The sequence below is a fragment of the Syngnathus typhle genome, linkage group LG10 (genome assembly GCF_033458585.1).
Source record: "Syngnathus typhle isolate RoL2023-S1 ecotype Sweden linkage group LG10, RoL_Styp_1.0, whole genome shotgun sequence".
NCBI lineage: Eukaryota > Metazoa > Chordata > Actinopteri > Syngnathiformes > Syngnathidae > Syngnathus > Syngnathus typhle.
The window spans coordinates 6,963,927-6,987,656 of NC_083747.1; the positions used below are offsets into that span (position 1 = coordinate 6,963,927).

The 23,730-nt window shown below is 37.7% G+C and overlaps 1 protein-coding gene across 3 annotated transcripts; it reads left to right on the top strand.

The window, feature by feature from the left end:
• The first annotated feature begins 1,388 nt into the window (after nucleotides 1-1,388).
• enpp2 (ectonucleotide pyrophosphatase/phosphodiesterase 2) lies at nucleotides 1,389-22,262 on the top strand. 3 transcript variants are annotated; one of them, XM_061289162.1, is made up of 25 exons: nucleotides 1,545-1,708; nucleotides 2,146-2,245; nucleotides 4,126-4,281; nucleotides 5,885-6,010; nucleotides 6,674-6,734; nucleotides 6,864-6,961; nucleotides 7,107-7,186; nucleotides 7,322-7,441; nucleotides 7,585-7,640; nucleotides 7,938-8,003; nucleotides 8,347-8,419; nucleotides 8,510-8,618; nucleotides 8,802-8,927; nucleotides 11,508-11,539; nucleotides 11,669-11,796; nucleotides 12,019-12,094; nucleotides 12,175-12,262; nucleotides 12,675-12,844; nucleotides 14,941-15,076; nucleotides 15,497-15,636; nucleotides 16,201-16,336; nucleotides 16,765-16,842; nucleotides 17,948-18,080; nucleotides 18,205-18,358; nucleotides 18,685-22,260. In XM_061289162.1, exons 1-25 carry the CDS (start codon nucleotides 1,694-1,696, stop codon nucleotides 18,853-18,855), a joined length of 2,628 nt encoding a protein of 875 aa, XP_061145146.1. In that variant the 5' UTR covers nucleotides 1,545-1,693; the 3' UTR covers nucleotides 18,856-22,260. The 3 variants fall into 3 exon arrangements, with proteins under 3 accessions (XP_061145148.1, XP_061145146.1, XP_061145147.1); XM_061289164.1 differs by lacking the exons at nucleotides 1,545-1,708; nucleotides 4,126-4,281 and adding an exon at nucleotides 1,389-1,439 and having other exon boundaries at nucleotides 18,685-22,262; XM_061289163.1 differs by lacking the exon at nucleotides 4,126-4,281 and having other exon boundaries at nucleotides 18,685-22,262.
• The last annotated feature ends 1,468 nt before the right edge of the window (nucleotides 22,263-23,730 follow it).

Consider the following 23,730-nt stretch of genomic DNA (forward strand, 5'->3'; position numbering starts at 1 on the left):
CTGAGTGGCATTTATGAATGAGTCCTTGTGATAATTGGGCTCCTCGCCTTCTCCTCCCCCCTCTTGGCTTTCTTGCAGTAGGTAGAGCGCTGGCTGCAGCGAGTCAGACGTTTAAAAATGTTTGTGCAAGGTTTGCTGCAATATGAACCGTAGGGGTGTGCATCTCTCCAATAACAAATCAATACCTGTAATTATTCACAAGACGTAACATCACACCGCTGAAAACCTAACGCGGCTACTGCCTCAGTGTTTCTTAAACACACCAAAATAGAGGAATGAGGGAGATTGAAGCAAAACACACTGACTTCTTTTTATACAAAGAGCACCCATGCAAGCGGAACAAAAGCCTGCAAGGTATTGTGCTACTAACATTGTTGATTTTTAAGATGTGCCAATTTAAAAACCTTGTTCAGCTGTAGCAGAAAGACTGACGGGATTTTCAGACCGTTCAGCAAAAAAGACTAGTTGTATTTCATTGAAAATCTTGGGTCGGTTGAATGTAAAAGCCAGTTTTTATAAAAATAAAAATGCATGACCACAAACGAGCATTATTTATTTAATCAGTTTGAGATTAACAAAGTAATTGACAAGCAAATGCTTTTGCTGCCTAATTACATTTTCAGGCTAATATGCAGTGAATATAAAGTCTACACACCCCTGTTATTGTTTTTGTGATAAGTTCAACCAATACCTCATGTGACCGCAGCATATTTTCTACTGCTTGAGAGATTTCAAGTGTGTTTTTGGATTTGGCCTTTTCTCTCTCAGATAAAGCTTCCACCCTACCTCGGACAAAAAATTTTTTTGTAGGTATGTGCTAAACATCCATTACCTGCCTGAAAATTCAACAACAGTTATTGTACACTCCTAGGCAACCTTTATGGCCAGTTTCCTTCCTGTCTTTCATACTTTGGAAAGAATGCCCTGCTCTTGCTGTCACTGCCTTATTTTCTGCATAATGGTGGCTGTCTGCACTTTGTTCAGTATTGGGAAGAGGAAGATTGTTTTCCATTCACCGTCAATACAACACAGGAAGATTGCCCTGTTGGTCTTGCATGCCTCTGGCAGACATTTAAAGATCTCTGCATGTGGATGTTTCTTTCCTCATTCTAATTATTGAGAGAATTAACCTGATCAGTCTTAACATGCATACAGGTAAATTATTAACATGACATTCAATATAAGTTTAGGACATTTGTTATTGCAGAAATGTGCATTCATCTGATCCTAAAAAGCAGCTGTCACTTGGAAAAGGTTGGTGACCTCTGTCACTCATCATCCTGGTCCTGAAATTGTACAAGGACCTTCATGAACCAGCATACAAGGTGTATTATCTACCCGAATGACGCCTGTGGTTGGTCAACCTGCATTCATCTGGATGCGGGGGGGGAAGGGGGAAGACATACAGGACACGGTCAATAAATGAAGACGAGGAAAAGGTAAAGAGATGAAGCTGTATAAAAGCTCCGCCTCTTAACGAATCTATTTCCTTTAAAACCAGGATTTGCCATCCATCGCAAGTATTTGTAAAAAAAAAAAAAAAAAAAGCTGCTAGGATGGATAAAATAAAATAAAACGGCACTAATGTACTATATTTTTTATCGGAATCATCTGAATCTCATCTTGAGAGATAGATTAATTAGGATACTGTATTCTACAGTAACAGGGCTATTTTGAGTCTGAACACGAAACAATGTTTCGACTGACGGTAAGAGTGCACATGTTGATCACCTTTAGGCATGACTAACACTTTATCCGCGACTCGATTACTAATATACAAATGTGTATTTGCATGAAGAGATCAAAACATTCACTGGCGCTCCTCTAAAGTGCTTGATTCGACTGTCAAATGCGTCTCCGTGGTAAAAGCAGCGGGTGGACACGTTTTACGAAGTACTGCAAAAATGTCATTGATTAACATCATCGGCATGAACGATTGACATAGTGGTCACTACTTTAAATGCTTTTACCCCATTGCATAGCGGACTAATTCTGCAACTCTTTGCGAGTTTTATCCTAAATTTAGTCAAGAATACACATTTTATTTTTGTTATATCGGATTCGCAGTTTGATCTTTTGATTTGGAAAATTAGGAAAAAAAATATCAAATGTGGGCAATTGAATTGCTATGTCATTACTTTTCAGTTTCTGTGGATTCTGTGGCTACTACTCACCAATATGTGTCGGAGTTTTGTGCATGACCGACTGAAACGCTCAGGGGCTGACACCGCTGCAAGAGCAGACCGTGAGTATGTCTTGCTGGAACAGCAGACTCATTGTGTTGTATTCATCATATACATCAGCTCTGGAATAGAAACAACATTGCTAGTGCAGAACTTGTCACCACACCAACATTTACTTTGCAGGCTTTCTGATTTGATTTTGCAGTAAAAGTGAAGTGGGAATTGACAATACCAACACTTTGTGCAAACACATTAAATGCCCATCCATTGATTTGCTATACTATTTTTCAGGGACGTCACTAGGTTTTATGGACAAGGGGCTGAGTCCCCATAGGGTGCACAAGACGTAAGAAAATATAGCACAGAACCACAAACTTTGATAAACAACTAAGAAAGACTATGAAAGTGCTTTGACTACTATGCAAAATTTAAACTGTGTGTGGGCCTACTGTTTAAAATAGTGTGGGTGCGCGTGTGTGCAAGTGCGCTTGTGTGTGTGCGCGTGTGTGTGTGTGTGTGCGCGTCTGTCTGTCTGTCTGTCTGTCTGTCTGTCTGTCTGTGTGTCTGTCTTTGGAACAGATGGCATCGAGTTTATCTGTATAACAGTACAAACACATAAATCCAATGCAAGCTACTTGGAAAGAGCCTTTAAAAAAAAAAAAAAGAAGAAAAAACTACATTTACGCTGCAGAGACTATGTCTCCTCACTGGGAACGCCTTGGGCTCCTCCGAGATGAAGTAGCTCGGGAGAGGGAAGGGTTTCCGTGTTGAAGCTGCTGTCCCCGCAACCCGACTCCGGATAAGCGGTAGAAGGTGGATTGATTGATAGTGTTTGATACCACTTTTACAGACCTATACCAATGTGATATTTAGCTCTTGAGTAGTAACCGATACTGACACCACATAAGATTTAGAACAAAAACACTGACTGATCATTCAATAGAACATATTGCTATTTTTTTATTGTACTTATTGTATAGCGTGTAAAATGCACTTAACACCGAGTGCTGAACAAAGAGAATGCAACTCTGGGGGGCCACCCGCATAGTGACGTACATGACTTGGAAGAAGGAAAAGAAATCTAGTGATTTCATCTTATAGCGTTCTCCTGAGCTGAAAATAAAATACATAAAAAGAATTACAAGATTGTTGAGAATTACACCGAGCAAACTCGAATGTCCAATACATGCCCAGCACAGCAACACTGGTGACAGGCAATATTCCCTAAAAGGCAATGCATGTACGTGGTTTCTCAAATTCCTAACTATATGCTTTCATTGGCACACATGATAGAATGAAGGATCTACCAGAATAGTTCTCCCATGCAACAGAAGAGTTTATACTCCCTGTGTGGTCTTGTTAATGTGCTTTTAATGGAAATTTTAATGGAAATGATAAAATGTGATTTAAATACCATGATGTAAGAACTATCAATATTTAAGACCACTTTCTTTTTAACTGATACCTGGCTGAAAACTGAAACTGAAAAAAGTCCGTTATATTCCAACATAAAATCTTTCCTTGAAAATGCATACAATTTTCTATTGTTCTAATTTCAAATTTGTAGTTCCTGATCGCAATAGGGCGGCTGATACTGGTATTAGCCACAGTCGTGAGTACCAATACCATGAAATAAGGCTGATATCGGCACAGATATGTTTTGTCCTCGCCAATTCCTTGTAAGAACAGCTGTATTCAAAATAAAAAAATTAAAAAAAAACTTCCGTCATTTATTATTTAGTTTTGTTGACTCATTGCTTGGCATCTTTCTCTTCTCAGCTCATGGAAAATACCCCCAGTTCATGTCGCTCTCATTTTCACTCAGTGTTGCATCTAAGCAGTAACAATTCAAATGATGCAACAACAAAAACAGACAAGGCAATTTCCAGACAAACACTTTTCTAAACCCTTACCTTTTTGTTTTGTTGTTTTTTTTTCACAGTGCATTCTACATCTCATTATGTGCCAACTTCTAGCTCCTGCAGAAACAGGTGTTTTGAGCTTGGTGAGATGGAACCACCAAATTGTCGTTGTGACAATCTATGTAAGACCTACAATAGCTGTTGCTCTGACTTTGACCGTCTCTGCCTCAGGACAGGTAATAAATGATTCTTATCATTTCTACCCAAATCACTACTCAAATGCATAAGTACAGTAGTAGACTGGATTTTGACATCTGACCTTTTTCATTAGCGTGCTTGTTAGTCACAATTCTAAATTGAATGCAGTTACTTTAGGCACGAACCCTAAGCCTGCTGTGCATTAGATACATTCCTGTATTCTCATTCTTTCAATTGTTTTCATTCCAATATAAGGAACAAATGCACTTTAATGTGTAAATAATGGAACATTATAAATGTACTTTAGTACTAAGTTATTTTTACGCATACGAGAACAGTGTCTGGAATCTTTGTTTTTAAAAATGCAACTTGTGCCATCAGTTGACTGGATTTTTACCTTCCTTGTTATTTTGTTTGGCAGCAATTATCGAATGCGAGATTTTAAATGACTAAATTAGATGGGAGAAACATGTTAAGTATCCAAATGCAGGACTGAATGACACTCGAATTTGTTGTGACAACTCCCAAACGGGAGTCATTCCCAAGTGTTGCTTGTTGACACGGCATCGGTGCTAGTCTAAGATGAGTGCTCCAGAATCTCTTGACATATTGTTCATGCTCATCACTTGGGATGTTTTATGACTTCAATGCTTACCTCGAGACTTGAATTCTTGACACCTTTGCTGCATGGGGCATGGGAGCGCCTCTATGCCAAGTTTTGTTACTGGCATTGCTGCTGTCATAGAGCGGATTGCCCAATGATCGCAATGTCAGTTGGTGATTTTTGCTTTTGCATCTGTTCGGCATAACAGTGGTCAGCAGTCGTTTGCAGATAGCGATCAAGTTGTTACATTACATAGATTTTTGTCAATTCATATTCAAAGTAACAATGGCATGGGCAAAGAAAGGCAATCTGGAGCCGCATTATTTTAAAACAATAACAATATGTGTGAGCTACGGTCTCCCACAAAAATAGTCTTTTATTTTCATACTCGGGGATCTGGCTGTCTTGCATCTGATTTATTCTTATTTTATTTTTTGCAAACTGGCGTGTGGTGTGTGTGTGTGTGCATATCTGTATGCATGCGTGTGTGTTATGTATGCGTGCCCATAAGTGTGAATGTGTGCTTGCACGTGTGCAAGAGATCATAGTCCACCTCGATAACCGTGTTTCCACCTCTGTAACAAACTGATACTTAATGTGACGATCTTGACACATCACTAAAATATTAGTTTTATTTATTTTTTTCCTATTGCATATTTTGCACCCAGCTACATTGTTACTAAAAATAGAGTTCTGCCTATTTGTTAACAAATCAATGTTTTATATTCAAATCACACATGCCCCTCCCTTCTTTCATTCCTTGGGGCATTACAAAGACTGCTAAACATTCAAGTTAAGAGTACACAAGTAAACTAAATAAACAAGTTATTAGAATAGACTGATTGCCCCATCATGTAATCAGATCAGTGATGTATCTTTTTCCTTTGTTTTTGTTTAAACTTGTTGGTGATCAGCCTCAAAAATCCTGATTGTCTAAAGCCCAGTCCCATTCTCGTATCTAGCATTAGAGTTGCATGTATCTCAATTCTACATCTGTATTAGTCTTTTGGTGAGTAGTTTCTTTTTACCACAAACAGATGGTGGCTATGAGTGCAGTAAAGATCGTTGTGGGGAGATCCGGAATGAAAACCATTCCTGCCACTGCTCAAATGACTGTCTAGCCCGGGGAGACTGCTGCACCAACTACAGGAGACGCTGCAAAGGTAAAGAATGTGAACAGTTATGTGAATATTGACATAGAATTATACAGTTCATTTCAGGCACACTACAAACTGATTGCTCAGAGTTAAAGTTTCCAAGACTGAATAAATAATATGGTTGCATACAGTGAAACTGTGCACACACTATCAAAACATACCACCAAACATGCAAAACAGGTGTCCAGTTACCGGTTGGCCAAATGCGGGTGGTTTGTCCAAGTTTTACAACTGGTGTGAGACTTTGGTCCTCATTGCCAGCAGAAGTCGCATTGGTGAGGGTCGGAGCCAGTCGGAAAAAAGGCGTTCAGGGTGGAACGGGAGGCCGAAAGGCGTATCGACCCATTGTCTGCACTGATGCAGACTTTCTCCGACTTTTTCCGTCCTCAATTCAAGTAGCAGTATATATGAAGCTCACTTGTGTTTCAAATTTTGGTTCAAAATACAAAGCAAAATATATTGATCAAGAAACATGGGAAAATAAGCTTGTGCAAAATGCAGCGGCTTATGGGCCGGAAATGACAGTATTTGCTTTTTTTGATTGATTTACCAAATACGTTCAAATTGGAGTTTGTGCCACTTTTGAGTTGCGGTGTGTTATCAGTATGAGAGCGCAGAAAAAAAACCCGTTTCTACTTGACTTTTGATTGTTTTTTTCCCTTTCTCCAGGAGACAGTCCATGGCTCCAGGATGAATGTGAAGATATGAAGACCGCTGAATGTCCTCCAGGGTACGCTTTTATACCATGTTACATATGTTTTATCATAACGTACGTTTATCCTGATTAGGAACAACCTATAGGTTTGCTTGACCTTTTTCCTCATATGACCCCTAATGAATGTTTTTACTGTGCTCATAGATTTGTGCGCTCACCACTCATAATTCTTTCAGTGGATGGTTTCCGAGCTTCTTACATGAAGAGAGGGAATACTGTCATACCTAACATTGAGAAACTGAGTAAGACATTGTGGGATTTTTTCTTTTATGATCAATTTGGTCCAGAAAAGAAACTTTTGATTTGAAAGATTTTTTTTATATATTTTTCTCTAAATAGCAATTACTGTCTTCTTTATATCTCCCCCCCTCTCTCTATTTTTCCCAGGAGCATGTGGAACCCATGCACCATTTATGCGACCTGTGTATCCCACCAAAACTTTCCCCAACCTCTACTCACTTGCGACGGTATATGCCATTTGTTTAAAGTCCATGTTGACCCAACCTCTTGTTGTCATCACTGTCAATAGCTGAGTGCTGCACCAACCCAATGACACGTATCTTCATTAATTTTGAAAGAATGACAGTCTTTCTGACTTTTAGGGTCTCTATCCAGAGTCTCACGGTATTGTTGGTAACTCCATGTATGACCCGGTCTTTGATGCCACGTTCACCCTGAGAAGCCGAGAGAAACTGAATCACCGGTGGTGGGGAGGACAACCAGTTAGTATTGTCCTGACATATTCTGGTTATCAACTTTTGTCTACATTCACTCAATTATTTCCTTATATTAGTGCCACTAATATGATCCATCTACAGCCATCAGGTCTATTGATCGATCCCAAATTTTACTTTTTGTCTCGTAGATCTGGATCACAGCTCTCAAACAAGGAGTCAAGGCATCGTCCTTCTTCTGGCCCGTGTAAGTTGGTTTTCACGTTACACATATAGTGAAAGATGCATTCTGAAACTTTACCTGAGCATTTTTCCCACAAACGTTTTTATTGAATAAGAAGATCCTTTTATTCATCTTGCTCTATGATATAATGACGATCTATTGGGGACACGATCAATGAACTGTGACGCAGTGGGCGTTCATTCAGCCCACCTCTCACTGTTGTGAAAAATACTGATACTGGAAATATCCAAATTACAACCCTTGTGTAAAGACATTTTGAAAGATAACAATATGAAACAAAAAATGAAAATTCACTTCTAGCACTATCCCACTGGAACGGCGGATACTGACCATGTTGCAATGGCTCCAACTCCCTGAAGTAGAGAGGTGAATATTGTAAATTAATTTTTTTTTTCTCTTTACCTGGTTTTCCATCGCTCGTTTTTTTTTTTTTTAAACAGTGTTTGATGTGTACAGACAGAAGACATTTCAGAATCCCTCCAATAGGCCAATTAAGGCCTGACGCAAATCCATCTATCCAATGAAATACAATTCTGGGAAGTCTTAATTTCTGCCGTAGCACCCCTTCCAATTGATTTTTCATTATTATGCCACTTCGTTGATTTTCATGATTTACTTTAACCCACTTCTCATACACCGGCACTTACCCATTTCCTTTTCTCATGATTGATATATAATTATTCACGTAATATGTTTCATCCTGTTTTAGACCCTACGTTTATGCAATGCACTTTGAGCAGCCGGACATATACGGACATAAAATGGGACCCATGAGCATCGAAGTGAGTATCTTTTGTTGTTGTTTATTCATCAACACAGTTTTAAACTACACAAAATAGTTTGATATTCATTACTCCCTTTGTGTGTTCCAGTTGAATAATCCTCTTCGGTTGATTGATAGGATCGTAGGTCAACTCATGAATGGACTTAAGCAGCTGAAATTGCACCGATGCGTCAACGTCATCATAGTTGGAGATCACGGTATGAACTCACTACACCACAAGTACATACAATTAATGGGCGAGCCACCATTGACCTGAAACTCTGTAGAATTGTATATTTGTTAAATTCAAGCCTGTTAGGGAAATAGTATGCTTATTCAAATCATGAAATTCTGTCCTAGATTCAAGTACACAAACTCCCACTCCTCTTTTCTGTTTTCAGGTATGGAAGAGGCCCATTGTGGTCAAACGGAGTTCCTCAGTAATTACTTGACAAATGTGGATGACATCATTCTTATTCCGGGATCCTTAGGCAGAATACGCCCCAGATTCTTCAACAACCCAAAATGTAAGTGAAAGAAAGATTCATACTTTTGTTTGATAAAGCTGGAAACGGCACATATTGTGTGTGAAACGAAAAATACGCCTGTCAATATCAGAAGCAAATAACTGGATGTTGACATTATTAGTCAAAATCGAATAATCCTTTATTAATCTACATAAGGGCAATTCAAGTGTTAACACAACAAAAAGATAACATCATCAAGAGGGCAGGTTTGTCTCACAACGTTGTCGGGTAACACGTTGAATCGACGTAAGATGTCAGTGACAATTGATTACTCTGATTCATCAAATCAGTTTACGAGACAAAAAACAGTGACAAATGCAAGGAAATAACAAAGTAGGAGGTTTCCAAAGACGGCATATTCAGAATTTGCCTATTTAGCACGTTTATTTATCTGGATGGAAGAAATTGAAGACCGATTCATCAGCATGATTCAGGAGAGCTCACCCCGTAGATTACAGAGAAACGCTAACTCAGTGATGAAAGCAAAACTCTAACAGGAGATCGAGCCCCCATTATGTCAGGTGAGATTTTTTTTCCCTCTGTTTTTACAGAAAATTAGCAAGATTGTTTGTCCTTTTGGTCACTCGTGTTTGGTAAATGTCATTGTCTCTTTCTACCCGAAGCTATCGTATGGTAGCCGACTGACTAGTTAGTATGTTGAATCCGTCCTATTCCAACAAAAGGAGCCAAATAATACTATACGGGAACTGGCTGGAGTGAACAAGCCACAACACTGAAAATGTATATTTTCTTCCATAGAAAGAAAAAAAGATGCACCCCGAATGAAAGGAGACCACCCCCAATGTAATAATTTTAAAAAAATATTTACTGTTCAGTGATTTATCAAGTGCAAAAACTTCTTTCTGTGGGATTTGTGACATCACCCAGGAGAAGCGCTGCTTTGTTGAGGCTGGCTCAAAATCCATCACTCCTTTGAAAGAATCCACCATATAGGGGAGACGCCATCCTCCCAAGTCAGAGACGGACATTCATCACATACAGTAGATCACATGTGATGTATTTAATAAAAATTTACACGACCATTGTGTCTGGTTGTATGAAAGCCAATTCTTAAAAAACATGACACTGTCAGTGAATTGACCCAAACAGCTTTAATTCATTTTTTGACTCTTATTTTAATCTAGAAGCTGCATTCTTTTCATTTTTACAACTGAATGCAATAATACAGAGTTTTTACTCATCAACTTGTTGACAAATGTAGGCCTCTCAGCTAGTTATCTTAACAACTGCTATTTCGCATTAAAAAAAAATTATACCATTCACAGTGGTGGGGCAAGCGTCCAACCTTAGTTAAGCAAATATTGTTTATGAAAAATAGTCTTAAAGTAAAAAAATTCTAACATTTTGTCAAGCTATTACATCAAATATTAAACTAAAACCACTGCTAACAAGCCGAAACCAATGTTTCGCTTCTTCCAGCCAAGAATAAGACTAATTGCACATTTCAATTTAGACATTTATCGTTTTAATTGACTAGCACAGCAGAGCAATAACATTAACACATACTATATACTACTTATTTAGTAGTATTGAAACATCCAGTAAATTACAATAATGTGTTCACTTATACTATTGCTTAAAAATGCATGTCATGTTTAATTTGAGAATCAGGGTGCTGCAGCAGCACTGGCTGTAGTTTGTGAGTTTGAGAGTACTGAGGGCACCTGGTGGAAAAATGTGGTATCGCCCCTGAAAGTCGCGCTTTGCAAATAGATTTGAAGAACCATTCACGTACAGTATCACTTTATTACTCCTTTGCGTCTTTATCTTTAGGTATTATTATTAGTATTTATTATTAGCTTTTTTTGTTTGCAGAATAACCATTATTCCGTGAGCATTTGAGATATTTTCTTTGAAAATATTACTTGAGCACACTGCACAGGGAAAATCTAGTCCCAAATCCTTATTTATCTCCCTTTAGGTTTTCTGTACTCAGGATGCTATGTTCCTGCTGTTCGGCATATCAACTGTTTTCATTTTAGAAATTATAAGACATAATATGCAGTCTAAATAGGACCTTTCACAGAGAAGACAAAATAACAGTGTTCATACACAAGCACATTGCCATTGAAAAAATCATTCACAGTGACATTCACCTGTGGTCATGCGGTGAGTTAGTGCATTTCTTATAAGTAATTTATCTTACCATAAAAATCCGTTTCTCTGTTTTGTTTATGTAGTTTTACAGTTCAAGGTGTTAGAAAAGCAAAGCATATTTTAGCGTCAGTCACTGCTCTTTAGATGTTTTTTGTTTTGTTTTTGTTGTTGTTGTTTTTTACATAGAAAGCATATTTTCTCCTCTGCTCGAAAATCTGCATTTTTCTTGAAACCAACACACTTGCTGATTAAGGTATTGAAAAAGCTGGAAGGTTTTCTTTTTTTGGTTAAAGAAGAGTCTGCGCTTTCCTTTGGTCAGTCCAGTGTTTACAAACCCCAAATTCCCTATGTTAAAATGCTCTGAAATGGCAAGCAATAAAAATCTGTTTTATGAATGAGTTAAGAGCTACATTCTAAATTAGTAACTTCATCTGACTTAACGGCTCTCACTATGTTTTTCAGATAACCCTAAGGCGATTGTTGCAAACCTAACTGTAAGTATGGCAGTTTTTAGATTCCAAAAATGAGATATTTATAAATTTTAAGATTGAACTGTGAGCTAAGATTGACAATTTCATGATTCTTTTGTAAACAGTCACACTCCTTGTAAATATCTTTTCTAGTGTAAGAAACCAGACCAGCATTTTAGGCCTTATTTAAAGCAGAATCTACCAAAGAGACTCCACTACGCCAATAACCGACGGATTGAGGATGTGCATCTACTGGTGGACAGGAAATGGCACATTGCCAGGTGATGATTAACTTCTATTCAGTTTACACAGAGCAGTGTTGATCTCCCATCAAATTGAAGAGTCCCATTGTAATTTGTGATAATCTGAGTGTTTTTCTCCCTGCATCATTTCACTTTCAATTGATGTGTGTTTGTAGTCATTTACATTGTTAATTCATACTGCTCCATAAAATAACTAACAGAGCTAATCCTAACACATCTAACTTCATTTTCTCATTTCAGGAAAGCACCTGAAGTGAAGAGGCTTTGTGGCTTTTTTGGTGACCATGGTTATGATAACAAAATTAACAGTATGCAGGTATTTAAAGATGACGTAACAAGCAAATATTCTACTGGTTATAACATCGACTAATAAGTATGTTTAAACTCTCTTTTCAGACAATTTTCTTGGGATATGGGCCTTCCTTTAAATTTAAGACTAAAGTTCCAGTATTTGAAAGCATTGAGCTTTATAATCTTATGTGTGGTAAGACATGTTTGTTTCATATTTTGTAGATGTATAAGTGAGAGAGAGAGAATGTGGGGAAGGGGGAAAAACAACATTTGTCTCAGCTCATTTTTATTTATAAAGCACTTTAAAACAGCTGCATCTGAGACAACAGATACAAATTGAATATTAGACAACTCTTTGCTGCTGTTTGGCGCAGTCACACAGTCATGGCATACCCGGACACAAAGGTGAAGGCAAGCTCCACTCTCATCCACCAGGCCAAACCCTAATATATAGATACAGAGCCACGGGGTAATAAGTATAGCCACGCCTGCTGAGTGCCTCTCACTCACTCCTTTCAGGAGGACTGGTTCTGGAGCTCAATCTGTGCACCAAGGGGAGCTCTTTGTCTGTTTATCTGATTTAATACTATTTGTTTTGCTCTCAGATCTTCTAGGTCTAACCCCAGCACCCAATAACGGAACACATGGCAGTTTAAACCACCTACTGAAAAACCCTTTCTACAAACCTACAATGCCAGAAGAAGTTTCGAAGCCAACCACTTCGGTTCAAGTTCACACAGGAACAGACGATCTAGGCTGCAACTGCAATTACAAGGTCTAATATGATGACATTGTTGCAGATCTTAGTCCAGTCTATGTAAGCAGGATGGCACAATTAGTGTCTTTTAGACCATGTAAAGTAATTTCAGTGATTTGTTTATTAAATTAATATTTTCAAAGAAAATAAACCATGGATGAAAACAGTGATTATGTGAGGGCTTAGCACACAGCCTTGTGGGATCCCCAATGCTCACTGTCCTCGTGCTTGACGTCCGGATGACAACTGTGACTTTCTGAGTCTTTTTATGAAAGGCAAAGTGGGGAGTTGATAGTCTGAGGGGTTCTTAGCAGATTCCCAGCCAGCCTGTTTGGGATGACCTTGTTGAATCAATAGCATTCTAACCGAAGTATCCATTTTTCCAGAGATGTGTGAGGGCATTGAAACAGACGGCACAAATAAGTGAAAGAAAAACAGGTGGAGGAAAAAAGGGTGGTTTTCAGCATTTTCTTTTGTCTCTTATTGTTAAAAAGGACCTACCTTTAAAATTATAGACCATTTGGTTCATTGTCAGTGGGGAGAGATCAAATATTTATTTCCTCCACTGTATGTCTCCAAACACATCTGTTAGCTCTGAAGAGCAGACCTGTTGAACTCAGCTGGGTATGTTATTGGAGCCTGCTGCTTTTCAGGATTACATCCTCCTCTGAACTTTGCACATCTCAGCTGACGGTACAGTGAGATGTAGGCTTTCTGCTGCCTCTGTTGGTTTGAACAGTTTCTCTGTGTCAGCGTTGATTGCGTCAGTGCTGGCATGGAACACATTCACTTCATCTAGCAGTGTGCTGTTGCTGCTGCTCATGAGGGTGTTGCTCCTCTGTCAGAGGTCTGTGATGTGATGGAGGCCTTAACACGTGTCTGAAGTCAGGAGCGTTGTCGTAACCCTCTGGCTTCAGCTTGTACCGTATCTTGGCCTCTCTGATGGATCGATTGGGCTTTTTTTTGTTGTCCTCATTAACACCACAACGTAGCGGAGCGTGCACACAGCATGAACTGTACCTCAAAATGCATCCGAAGGTTTTGATTTTCATAGATTTTGCAGCTTGGTGGGGGGTGGGTCGTAATTCTGTTGATCCTTACTTCCTTTCCAGGTTTCAAAATTAACTGTACATGTTGGATCATTAGTCTTTTCTGCATGGCGGGGATTCTCATTGACAGCTCATTGCCACTAAACAATACTGTGCCATCAAATGGACTGCAATTAAAATACCACTCAATACAAAATACATTTTTTTCTATCGCAGGATTGGCGACTTTATTTATGCAAAGTTTCAAGGATCTTTAAAACACACAAAAATATTGAAAACAGTGACAACCATACCAAAAGAGGGACCTTGCAATTATTTTTATCACTGCCCTAGCTCTTTGGTAAAAGAACATCAATTGCACTTGTCCTTACTTGACTCTATGTAGTGATGTGTTTCTATTGAAGAGCGTGTTACTTATTTCCATACGCTTAGATATTGCAAAGTCAATCACACTCGCCATCAACATTTCCTTCACCCAAACCTTGCCCGCCACGTACGTCTGATAACGTTGTTGCTCATTCCGACATCCAGGTTTCCATCAGCAATCCACCTGTCATTTTCATCAACTTTTTTCCCCCCATTCCTTCAACTTCATTTTCTTTTTATAAATGGTCTTCGACACTTTCATTTCCTTATGCGTCTCTGTCCAAAATTGTTTCTATTCTTTGTCTGAACATTCTGTTTGTGGTGTTTATACGCTGGAAACTTTGATTGTATACTCCTCTAAGGCTAATCTTATCCAGATTATTCTTTTTTTAAATTTAAATGTTACTGAATTAGAGTTGTGCTTGTACAGGATTATTCCACCATTATACACCATTTCAACCTTTTCTTAAGCCTAGATCGCCACTCAGTTCTTTGGCTTCGTTTCTAGACCATCTAGTTCAGGACCATCTGGTTCATTTTTAGGACTCAGACTGGCCAGCTTTAGTTCACAACACTTTTGTGAAGATGTTTAATTTTGTCCTTATCAATGTATCAATCTAAAATAGCATTCAATTTCCTCTAGCATTTGTAGTCATCTTCATATGTCAACAGACTTTTCTTCTCTCCATTTCTTTACAGTTTCAAGTAAAACGACGGGACCAAAGAGGTTTGAAAGTGACCATTGCACGAAGCTATAATCTGGAATCACTCTGGCTCTGTTTCTTACACAACCAAGTAGAGGAGCTAAACCAGCGACTGAAGCAAGCTATTGATGGTCAGTGCAAACTGATGTTGCAAATTTCACTTTTTCACATCGCATGAAATTATGTCTCCAAACCATTTTACTCGTAATGAACTCAGAATGTGTGAAGATAAAGCTTTGAAATGCAACAAACAACAAAATAGGAGTCCAAATTGTTCACCAAAAATCATCTTGACATTAATATTGACCACATTTGCAATGTGAAAAAATTGAACCAAACTATAAATATGATTTTTTTTTCTCTCTCAATAATTGGAATGTCAGTAGATATACTTCGTGTATGCAGTATAGGCATATACAATATTTTCGTTTTATATTGCAGCCTGTCTTTGGATTCTTTTTTTAGACCATGCAAATTTGCCTTATGGTCCGTCTGTAGTATAGACCATACCAAGTGATCTTTCTATTGCTGCAATACTTTCCTCTTTTTAGACAACAGGAATATGCCATACGGTCGACCTGCAGTACGATACTATACAAAGTATTTCCTTCTGCACCACACTGACTATGTCTGTGGTTACAACGAGGATCTTGCGATGCCTCTCTGGACATCATACAGCATTAGCCGACAGGTATTGTACGTGTTATTTGTTTTTCCAGCAAATGCAGTGAGTATGGCCTTAACTTTCCGAATGCACCTTAAACGTCAAGGTTATAATAGCATTTAATTGTAACATGTTAAATTTAACCATGTAAAAAAATCCATTAATAGTCTTGTATAAGTATTTTGATTAATGACAAATAAAGTTTAATGTTTTTTTTTTAAACTTGTATTAAAACATAAATCACAGTACCGTATTTCCCGCACCATAAGGCACTTCGGATTAAAAAGCGCAGATTCGATTGCGGGGGTTATTTTGTACTCTATCCACACATGCATGCCATGAGGTACGGTAAACAAAACAAAAAAAACAGCATGGGAGTTGGTGGTACTATTTAACCAGTTACTGTACTGATGTTATTTTGAATCAATATTCATACAGAAAGTCCTCATCTTCTGTATCCGAATTAAACAGTTGGGCCAGTTCTCTATTAAGCATGCTAAGTTCCCTCTCGTCATTGTCTCGTTGTCGCGTTGCTCTTCAGCATTGAGTAAAATCAGCAATTAAAACGTCATCCTTTATGTGGTCATTCAGGTAGAAGTGTCTGCTCTGCCAGAAGTCCTGATAAATTGTTTTCGACCCGATACTCGAGTTCCATCAGCCTTTACCCAGTCCTGTATGAAGTACAAGGCAGAAAAACATCTCACTTATGCCTTCCTATACCCACCACGTAAGTGAAAATTGTGTTCTATTTCAGAAACTGAAATTATTATTGCAGCGCATTTGAATTCTTGTTAATATTGGTGTGATTGTTAAATGTATTCCCAAGTTTCTTCCCTATTCCAGTTATCCAACTTTGCAGGTACGAACATTGCAAACCACATGAATCAGAATGAACATATGGTTAAATTCAAATCTTTGATACGGCACAATTGTGTACAGTTGTGGAGGTTATGGTCATTTATAATTATATGGACTGTAATGAATGAATAATAATCTATTAGAAGCTGTAATTGTTTAGTTTCTAGTTATTGAGTGACATTTTACAAATAGTTTGCAATCGAAAAACGCTTTCATGCAGAAGGTTTAATTCTGTACTAGTCATATTAATATTATGATATTGTTGGTCAAAATGTTTTTTTTTTTGTATTTTGACAGAACTGTCCACTGGCATTGACAAAAAATATGAAGCTGTTTTCATAACCAACACTATTCCTATGTATCCCGCATTCAAGAGTAAGAATCTCGTTCAGCATATCCATGACCATCTCAAGGTTTTGGAACATGGATGACATTTTCTTTATTTTTGCTATAGACTGCGAACATTTATTTCTAATGAGTTCAGCATGACATAAAGCCCGTAGCCGTGAGCAATTGTGAACATAGCGAATTTTGGTTTTTTGTCAGGGTTAGCACACAGTTTCTTGGGTTGAGATCTGCAGATTGACTTGGCCACCTGGTGACCTTTTTGCTTTTTATTGAGTCACATTCTCACGATTATCCTCACTCCATGAGCGAGGTCTTTTATAGAGCAACAGACCAAGACCAATTGATGGCCATTGTGTTTCTTCTACTTTCAAATAATGGCACCAGCACTTGTCACATTCTCACTCAGTCTTTTGCTGAAGGGTTTGTAACCCGTTCCAGCCTTGTGTAGGTCTATAATTCTGTTCTTGATGTCTTTAGTCTTGCCCTTGGGAGTATAGAGAAACACATACAGTAGCATTTTGAGATAAGGAGTATTGGTGATCAGTGGTTGGTGCCAATGGACACCCTCCAATCTGTGGGATCCACAATTCTAATTGTAAAGGAGCAAATATATTTATAAAACAAAAAGGCACAACATTTTATAATTGCCAAGTACGGGTGAACACAATGATCTAATGACTGACATGATACAAAGAAAACATGGCAAAACTAAAATCGAATCAAAACTAAAATCCACAAAACACACATGATGACATTTATGCTTCATATGCTGTCAGGCTATCTTCTAAGGTGTAAATCAGGTTCAGATGTAAATACCTGAAGACAGATAAATAAAACAACTGGTATTCGTTATATATATACATATATATTGTATTTATATAATTTATTATTATTTTTTGGGTCAAACCAAAATGTTTTCAGACTATACAAAAATAAAGTGATTGTTTTCACTTTTCAAATACTTTGTCTATGTGACTGTACCATAATCCACTTACCCGTGTTGTGTCATGTGTTGTGATTTTCATTCATTTTCAAACTTTTAGGTGGTCTCTTTCTTTGTGACCTTTATTTCCCGCATTCTCACACCATTCATACATACAACTTTCTTTCCGTGCTCTTTTTTTCCCCTCAGAAATATGGTCTTATTTTCAGAGGGTCCTTTTGAAGAAGTATTCCACTGAAAGAAATGGTTTGAATGTTCTCACTGGACCGATATTTGATCATGACTTTGACGGTGTAAAGGACTCAACTGACAAGATTAAAGAGTAAGATTTTTAATTTTTGTACTCACAACAAATAAGTTTCATATAAAATTAGAATGAAAATGAATACTAGACATATTGTTCAGTTTCATTGCACATTAGTAATGTTATTTCTTCTTGCCTGCAGGTATGCACGTGGTACAATACCCATCCCAACTCACTTTTTTGTGGTTCTAACCAGCTGCTTAGACTTCAGACAGGCTGCAGATTCATGCAGTGGCCCCCTCAGCACTGTTGCCTTCATCTTGCCACACAGACCGAGCAATAATGAGATTTGCAATGTAAGGAACAGAACACCACCAGTCTTTATAATTGGGCTTACTGCAAATAGAACGTGACATTTATGGGTGTAAATGTCAATTCAGTTTTCTTTATTTCGCATCAATTTACTACGTAGCAAATCACTTCCAATTTGGAACATGTCGAGAAATACACTTCTAATAACTTGTACTACTAATACTTGTGCTAGATGTATAATTTCTGCATTTGGTTATCGATTAACATTTTCATCCAACAGGGGGGTTATAAAACTACATGTCGTCAATCAATTTTGTTCCAAAAAAAAGAGGAAAAGCCAAAACAGATATTTGTCAATGATCTTTTGCAGAGCTCAGATGAGGAGTCCAACTGGGTAGAGGACCTGATGAAGATCCACACAGCTCGGGTCAGAGATGTTGAAATCCTGACAGGTCTGGACTTGTACCGTAGAACCACACAAAGTTATGCTGAAATCCTGTCATTGAAAACTCATATGCACACTTATGAGAGTGAAATATAAGTTGAATGCTCATACTTTTGTTGGACTTGAACATTTCAATCACATTGACTTAGGGGGAAGCTATTACGAGATAGCTCATTGATCTGCACACGAGCTTTGATTCACATTTCTTCAACACCACTATGTTTGTCATTAATTGAAAAAGTCAGATAGTAGGAAAGAAAATTATTTGTGAGTCTGTTTTTTTAATGTATATACATTTTGATTGTGCTTCATCAAATTGAAAGAAACCTGTGAACATCAGAAGACATATTCAAAATGTTATTTTACATGATTACAGGTATTTATTGTACATGTATAGTTTCTCGTAATGTCATGCACCTCTGGGCAAGCCCGCTGCTGCCATTGTGAAGATTATTCATTGTTTTATTCCAGTGCTTACTGCGTGTTTGAGAATAGAGCATTTTTGATGGTCAACATCAAAAAATGACTTACTGTGCAGTGTTGGAATCAGTGTGAGACGAAACAGAGAACGAAAAATGTAGTAGATGCGTCAGATTTTAATCTGAACTTCATTGAAGGTAACATTTAACGCTTAACACACAATGTTAGAATGTTAGAATACACATGCACGCGCACATAGTATATGTAGACATATGTGTGTGTGGGTGTGTGTCTATATATATATATATATATGTACATATACGTATATCATCTGATACTGGTCTAAAACAGTTTCAAGTGAATGGATGTGAACCAGTCATAGTTTCTTGGGTTACTGCATAAATTGATCTTTTAATGTGACCTTCATCTAAATTACAACAGTTTACACAGCCTGCTTAAATATCATACAAACAACTGTTTTCATAGGTCACACTTTTACAGAGCAGGCTCCTCCCACCATCGTTCTCCAAGGAGACTGGGGAACACAAACCATATAAGCAGGGCACAGAGGGAGACAGAACGTAACCGAATATTCACATTGAAAATGTGAACCCCGGAGCTAAATAAAAACAAATCTGAGTAACGAGTCAACCTATCTGAGATCCAGTCTGAACTGAATAATCTTATTCTTCATTATCTACTGCAAATAAGGGACTAAAGCACTACAAAGCACTGCTAAACAGCAAACAATAAAGACAGCAGAAAAATATAACAACAGTAAATTATTACTTCTCAGTGATTATTTCTAACTTCTGTATCATGTTTTTATCTAAATATAACAATAATCTATTTTCATTTTCTAATTTTTTCATGGTCAAACATAACTTTAAATCATTTAAAAGTCATTAAATTTTAAGACTCATTGCTCTGTGTTGACAAGAAAAGGCACTCTGTGCACAGGATGCAAAGCCACAATTTATTCATGAGCAGATGCTATACTTAACAGAACCCTTGACTTGATAGATGAGATGAACCCAGTTCTACAACACAATTTCTCAAATGAATGTGTAGTAAAAGTTCTTTAAATTGTTCATTAAGATCTGTGCAGCTTGCTATCTTGCAAAATATGGCCACACATCACAAACATTAACTCCATCAGGGAACGATTACATATTTGTTGTATGTAACTGGATAATCCTAACGCTTGATTAGTTAAATTAAGGGAAATTTCATGGTCTGTGACCTACTGTTACTTATTTTCTTAATCAGTTTTTTTCATTTAACAACTCTAAGTGATATATCAGTTTATGTTCAATATGTTTTTAGGGGTACAGTTCATGTGTGGCTGCAAGATGTTGCTATTTTTCAAATATTGCACCTTAATTGTGCTTTCTTCAATTATGTAGTGCAGAGTGGCACACACACAAAAAAAAACTTGTGCTGAGGTTATCTTTACTTTTTCGGAGAGAAAAGTGCTCACAGCCATTACTTTTTTTGTAGTGACGTGAGGGAGGACATTTTGTCTTGGAAGGATTTTAGGTCAGAAGGGGTACTAAGAGCTTTATGCCAGTCATTTCTCAACAGAAGGCTACAATCATAAAACACCAACGTTGTCTCCCATATTGTGATAAGGTCTCTCCTATCCAACTAATAATCCCTGAGCAATGACGGTTGTGGATTGATCAAAGGAAAGAGGATTTTCATTTACAATATATTACATGTAGTAAGTGAAAATCACAATATTTTTATTCCAATCAGAGTCACAAACCCCAGGAGGACAAAGAAACTTCTCGCAGGCTGAGCTTGACTGTCAGTGACAAATGCTTTGCATTAATTTCCTTGTTTATTTGTCCCTTGAAGATGTCGAATAACCCTATTAAATCAGGTAGTCAGTTGACCATTAATCTCAATGAAACAGTCTAGTCACTCAAAACTAATGGGGTTTAGAATTTGCATGAAGCAAGTTTCTTCCAAAAAGCTTTCACCAAAAGGATTTCATTTCAGACAGAGGGCTTATCATCACACTTGTTCAGACATGGATTAACCGCAGTCGTTCCAAAGAACTGCTTTACTGGGCCAGAAAGTCACAAATTTCCCTACTCTGCCTTTCACTCCATTCAGTAGCAATCATCTAATTGTGGCAGTGCCAAACAATCAATATGTTATACAATTATTGACTGCTAAAGAGCCCGCAAATACAAATTCTGCATCGACTGTTGTCAATACTAAAGTTGCAAATTGTCTTCACTTTTAAAAAATATTGATGCTAGGAAATTGTATTACCATTTGTCTTTTTAAAAATTTAAACAGTTTTTACTAGTCTCTAATTTAAAAACTATTAGTTATCAGTTTGTTGTGTATCCTATGCTGTATATGATATGAGACGTTTATATAGTTCTTTGGGTTGACAGTCGTAATGGCCCGCTGATGGAAACTATGAGAAAGATGAGTTTGACACCCCTGATTTAAAGTGACCCAGGTCGGATTAAAAAACATCAGAATTGAACTCTTCAAAAACAGATACAACTCTCATTCGAGAAAAAAAAAACTGTGTTGTGCATGGTCACATGTACAATTTCCTGCAATATATATATCTGATCACTGCCATTTTTGATTCCTCGGGGCAAAAAACATGCGTGCCAGATCTGAAAGTGCTGACACTCACCAACTAACTAGTAGGCGGAGTAGCTTTTCTAGACCACACCAAGACTCGACAGGTACAGAGTTCCAAAACGAACAGTCCAGATATGTGAATTCCTCCTGCCGTTGCCAATCCCGGTCACGAAAAGGAAATCCAGATTAGTAGTATAGTGATTGACAACTCCACCGTCATGTTTGAAGTTTGTGATGCTTTTAGGGAGCGTGTTATCACATGGATGACTGAAGGTCCTTGACGAGCCAGCGAACCCAGCTGACAGAGCGGTAGCAATTCTTCCATGTCACAGCGATCAGTAAAGCAATTGAGGATTTGAGAGTTAAAGTTCCACTGCACGTTTCTCCTGCCAGAATTTTGAGGTTTATTTAAGTTCAGCAGTATTATTCTGATCATAAACCTCTCAAGTTCATTCTAATCAATTACTCTGGGCATAGAGAGCAGAAAGTAGTCTATCATCTTCATGTGAGAGTAAATGTAGATTAGTACGTACGTGAATCTGCTAATTCCATTGCAGCTCTGTCCCTTTGATGGAAAGAGAATAAAATGTTTAGAATAATTAAAAAATAATAAAGTGGTCAATTTTTAATTTGTTTGCTGTGTCATAGCTATAATTTCAGTAGTTTTTATTTCAAATGCGTCTCAAAGTCTTTATCCTCACATTCTGGCTTCTAATGTTTGCAAAGTAAATTCCAAGTGTTAAACAAAAGATTAAAGTAAATGTTAATCCTTGCTCCCTGTCTCCCCAGGCATGTATCGGAGGAAAGAATGCATGTTGTTTTGAAATTCTTTTTCTGCATTTTTCCCCATGCCTGTTTTCTTCGACAAAGGCAACAACAGCATGAGCATTAGACCAGAGCTGAGGCTGGAGTCTTTAAATCCTGATGCGCTTCAAAGCACGGAGAGAGCAATTCATCTTCTTATCTTTGACTCAAAACAGGCTTTTTGTGTGGAGGAGAGAGGGAGAGGGAAGAGGCAAGAGGGGGGAAAAATGCTGTCGAGTAATTTTCCGTTTAAATGTTCCACTCCACAACAATTTGCATAAGCAGCCCTGCGCCTGTGATAAGAAGATTGGTAATTTTCAAAGGCTCTGTAGGGATTGAGAATTAAAAGCCTTTCTGCGCTATCTTCCCTCTTGCAGCTGGCCACCAAAGATTCCCTCTTCTCTCATGCATTTCCGCCTAAACTACGCCTTCTAAACTTTCTCTACCATCCTCTCCTTTGCTCACCCTGACGGTGCAAACTTTATGCCTCTGTATATTCTCAGTCCTATCCTATCGTGGTGCCGCAGACTTCATACAATTTTGATATTCTTCCTTGCCTATCTCTTAGCAACAGCAATGTGAATGGACACAAATCAGGAATTTATATTTTCTAAGATGATCGCTACAATGTTAGTGCAAAGACAAGAAAAGCCTGTCTGACTGCATTGGAGCTTCATTTGAGTCTTGCCGCAATCGTGGTAGTGCTTTACTAAGGCAGCAATAAAATAGCAAAATAGAAAGACATCACTCAAATACAAATATCAGAGAACTGGAAGTATTTTTTTCCAAGAATCTTTGATCAATTTATTTATAAATTATATAATATAAATAATACTTTTAAAAATTCCTTTCGTTAAAAACATGAACTAATATGTCATTTTGGTTTTTTAAAAAAGGCTAAATTGAAATGGTTAAGAAAACCAAAACATGGCCTTTTTTAAGAATCCAAAGAAGTACTGTACGTCGGGGGTAGAACAGTCTTTTTTTTTTTTTTTTTTAAATCTAAACACACAGAACCACAAGGAAATCTTTCCACTGAGTGTTTGTCAGTGACGATTTTCACTGTTCATTTTTCATATAGCAGTGAACTTAAAACACATTTCTGTGCAATTTAGGCTCCAGCTGCCTTCAAAT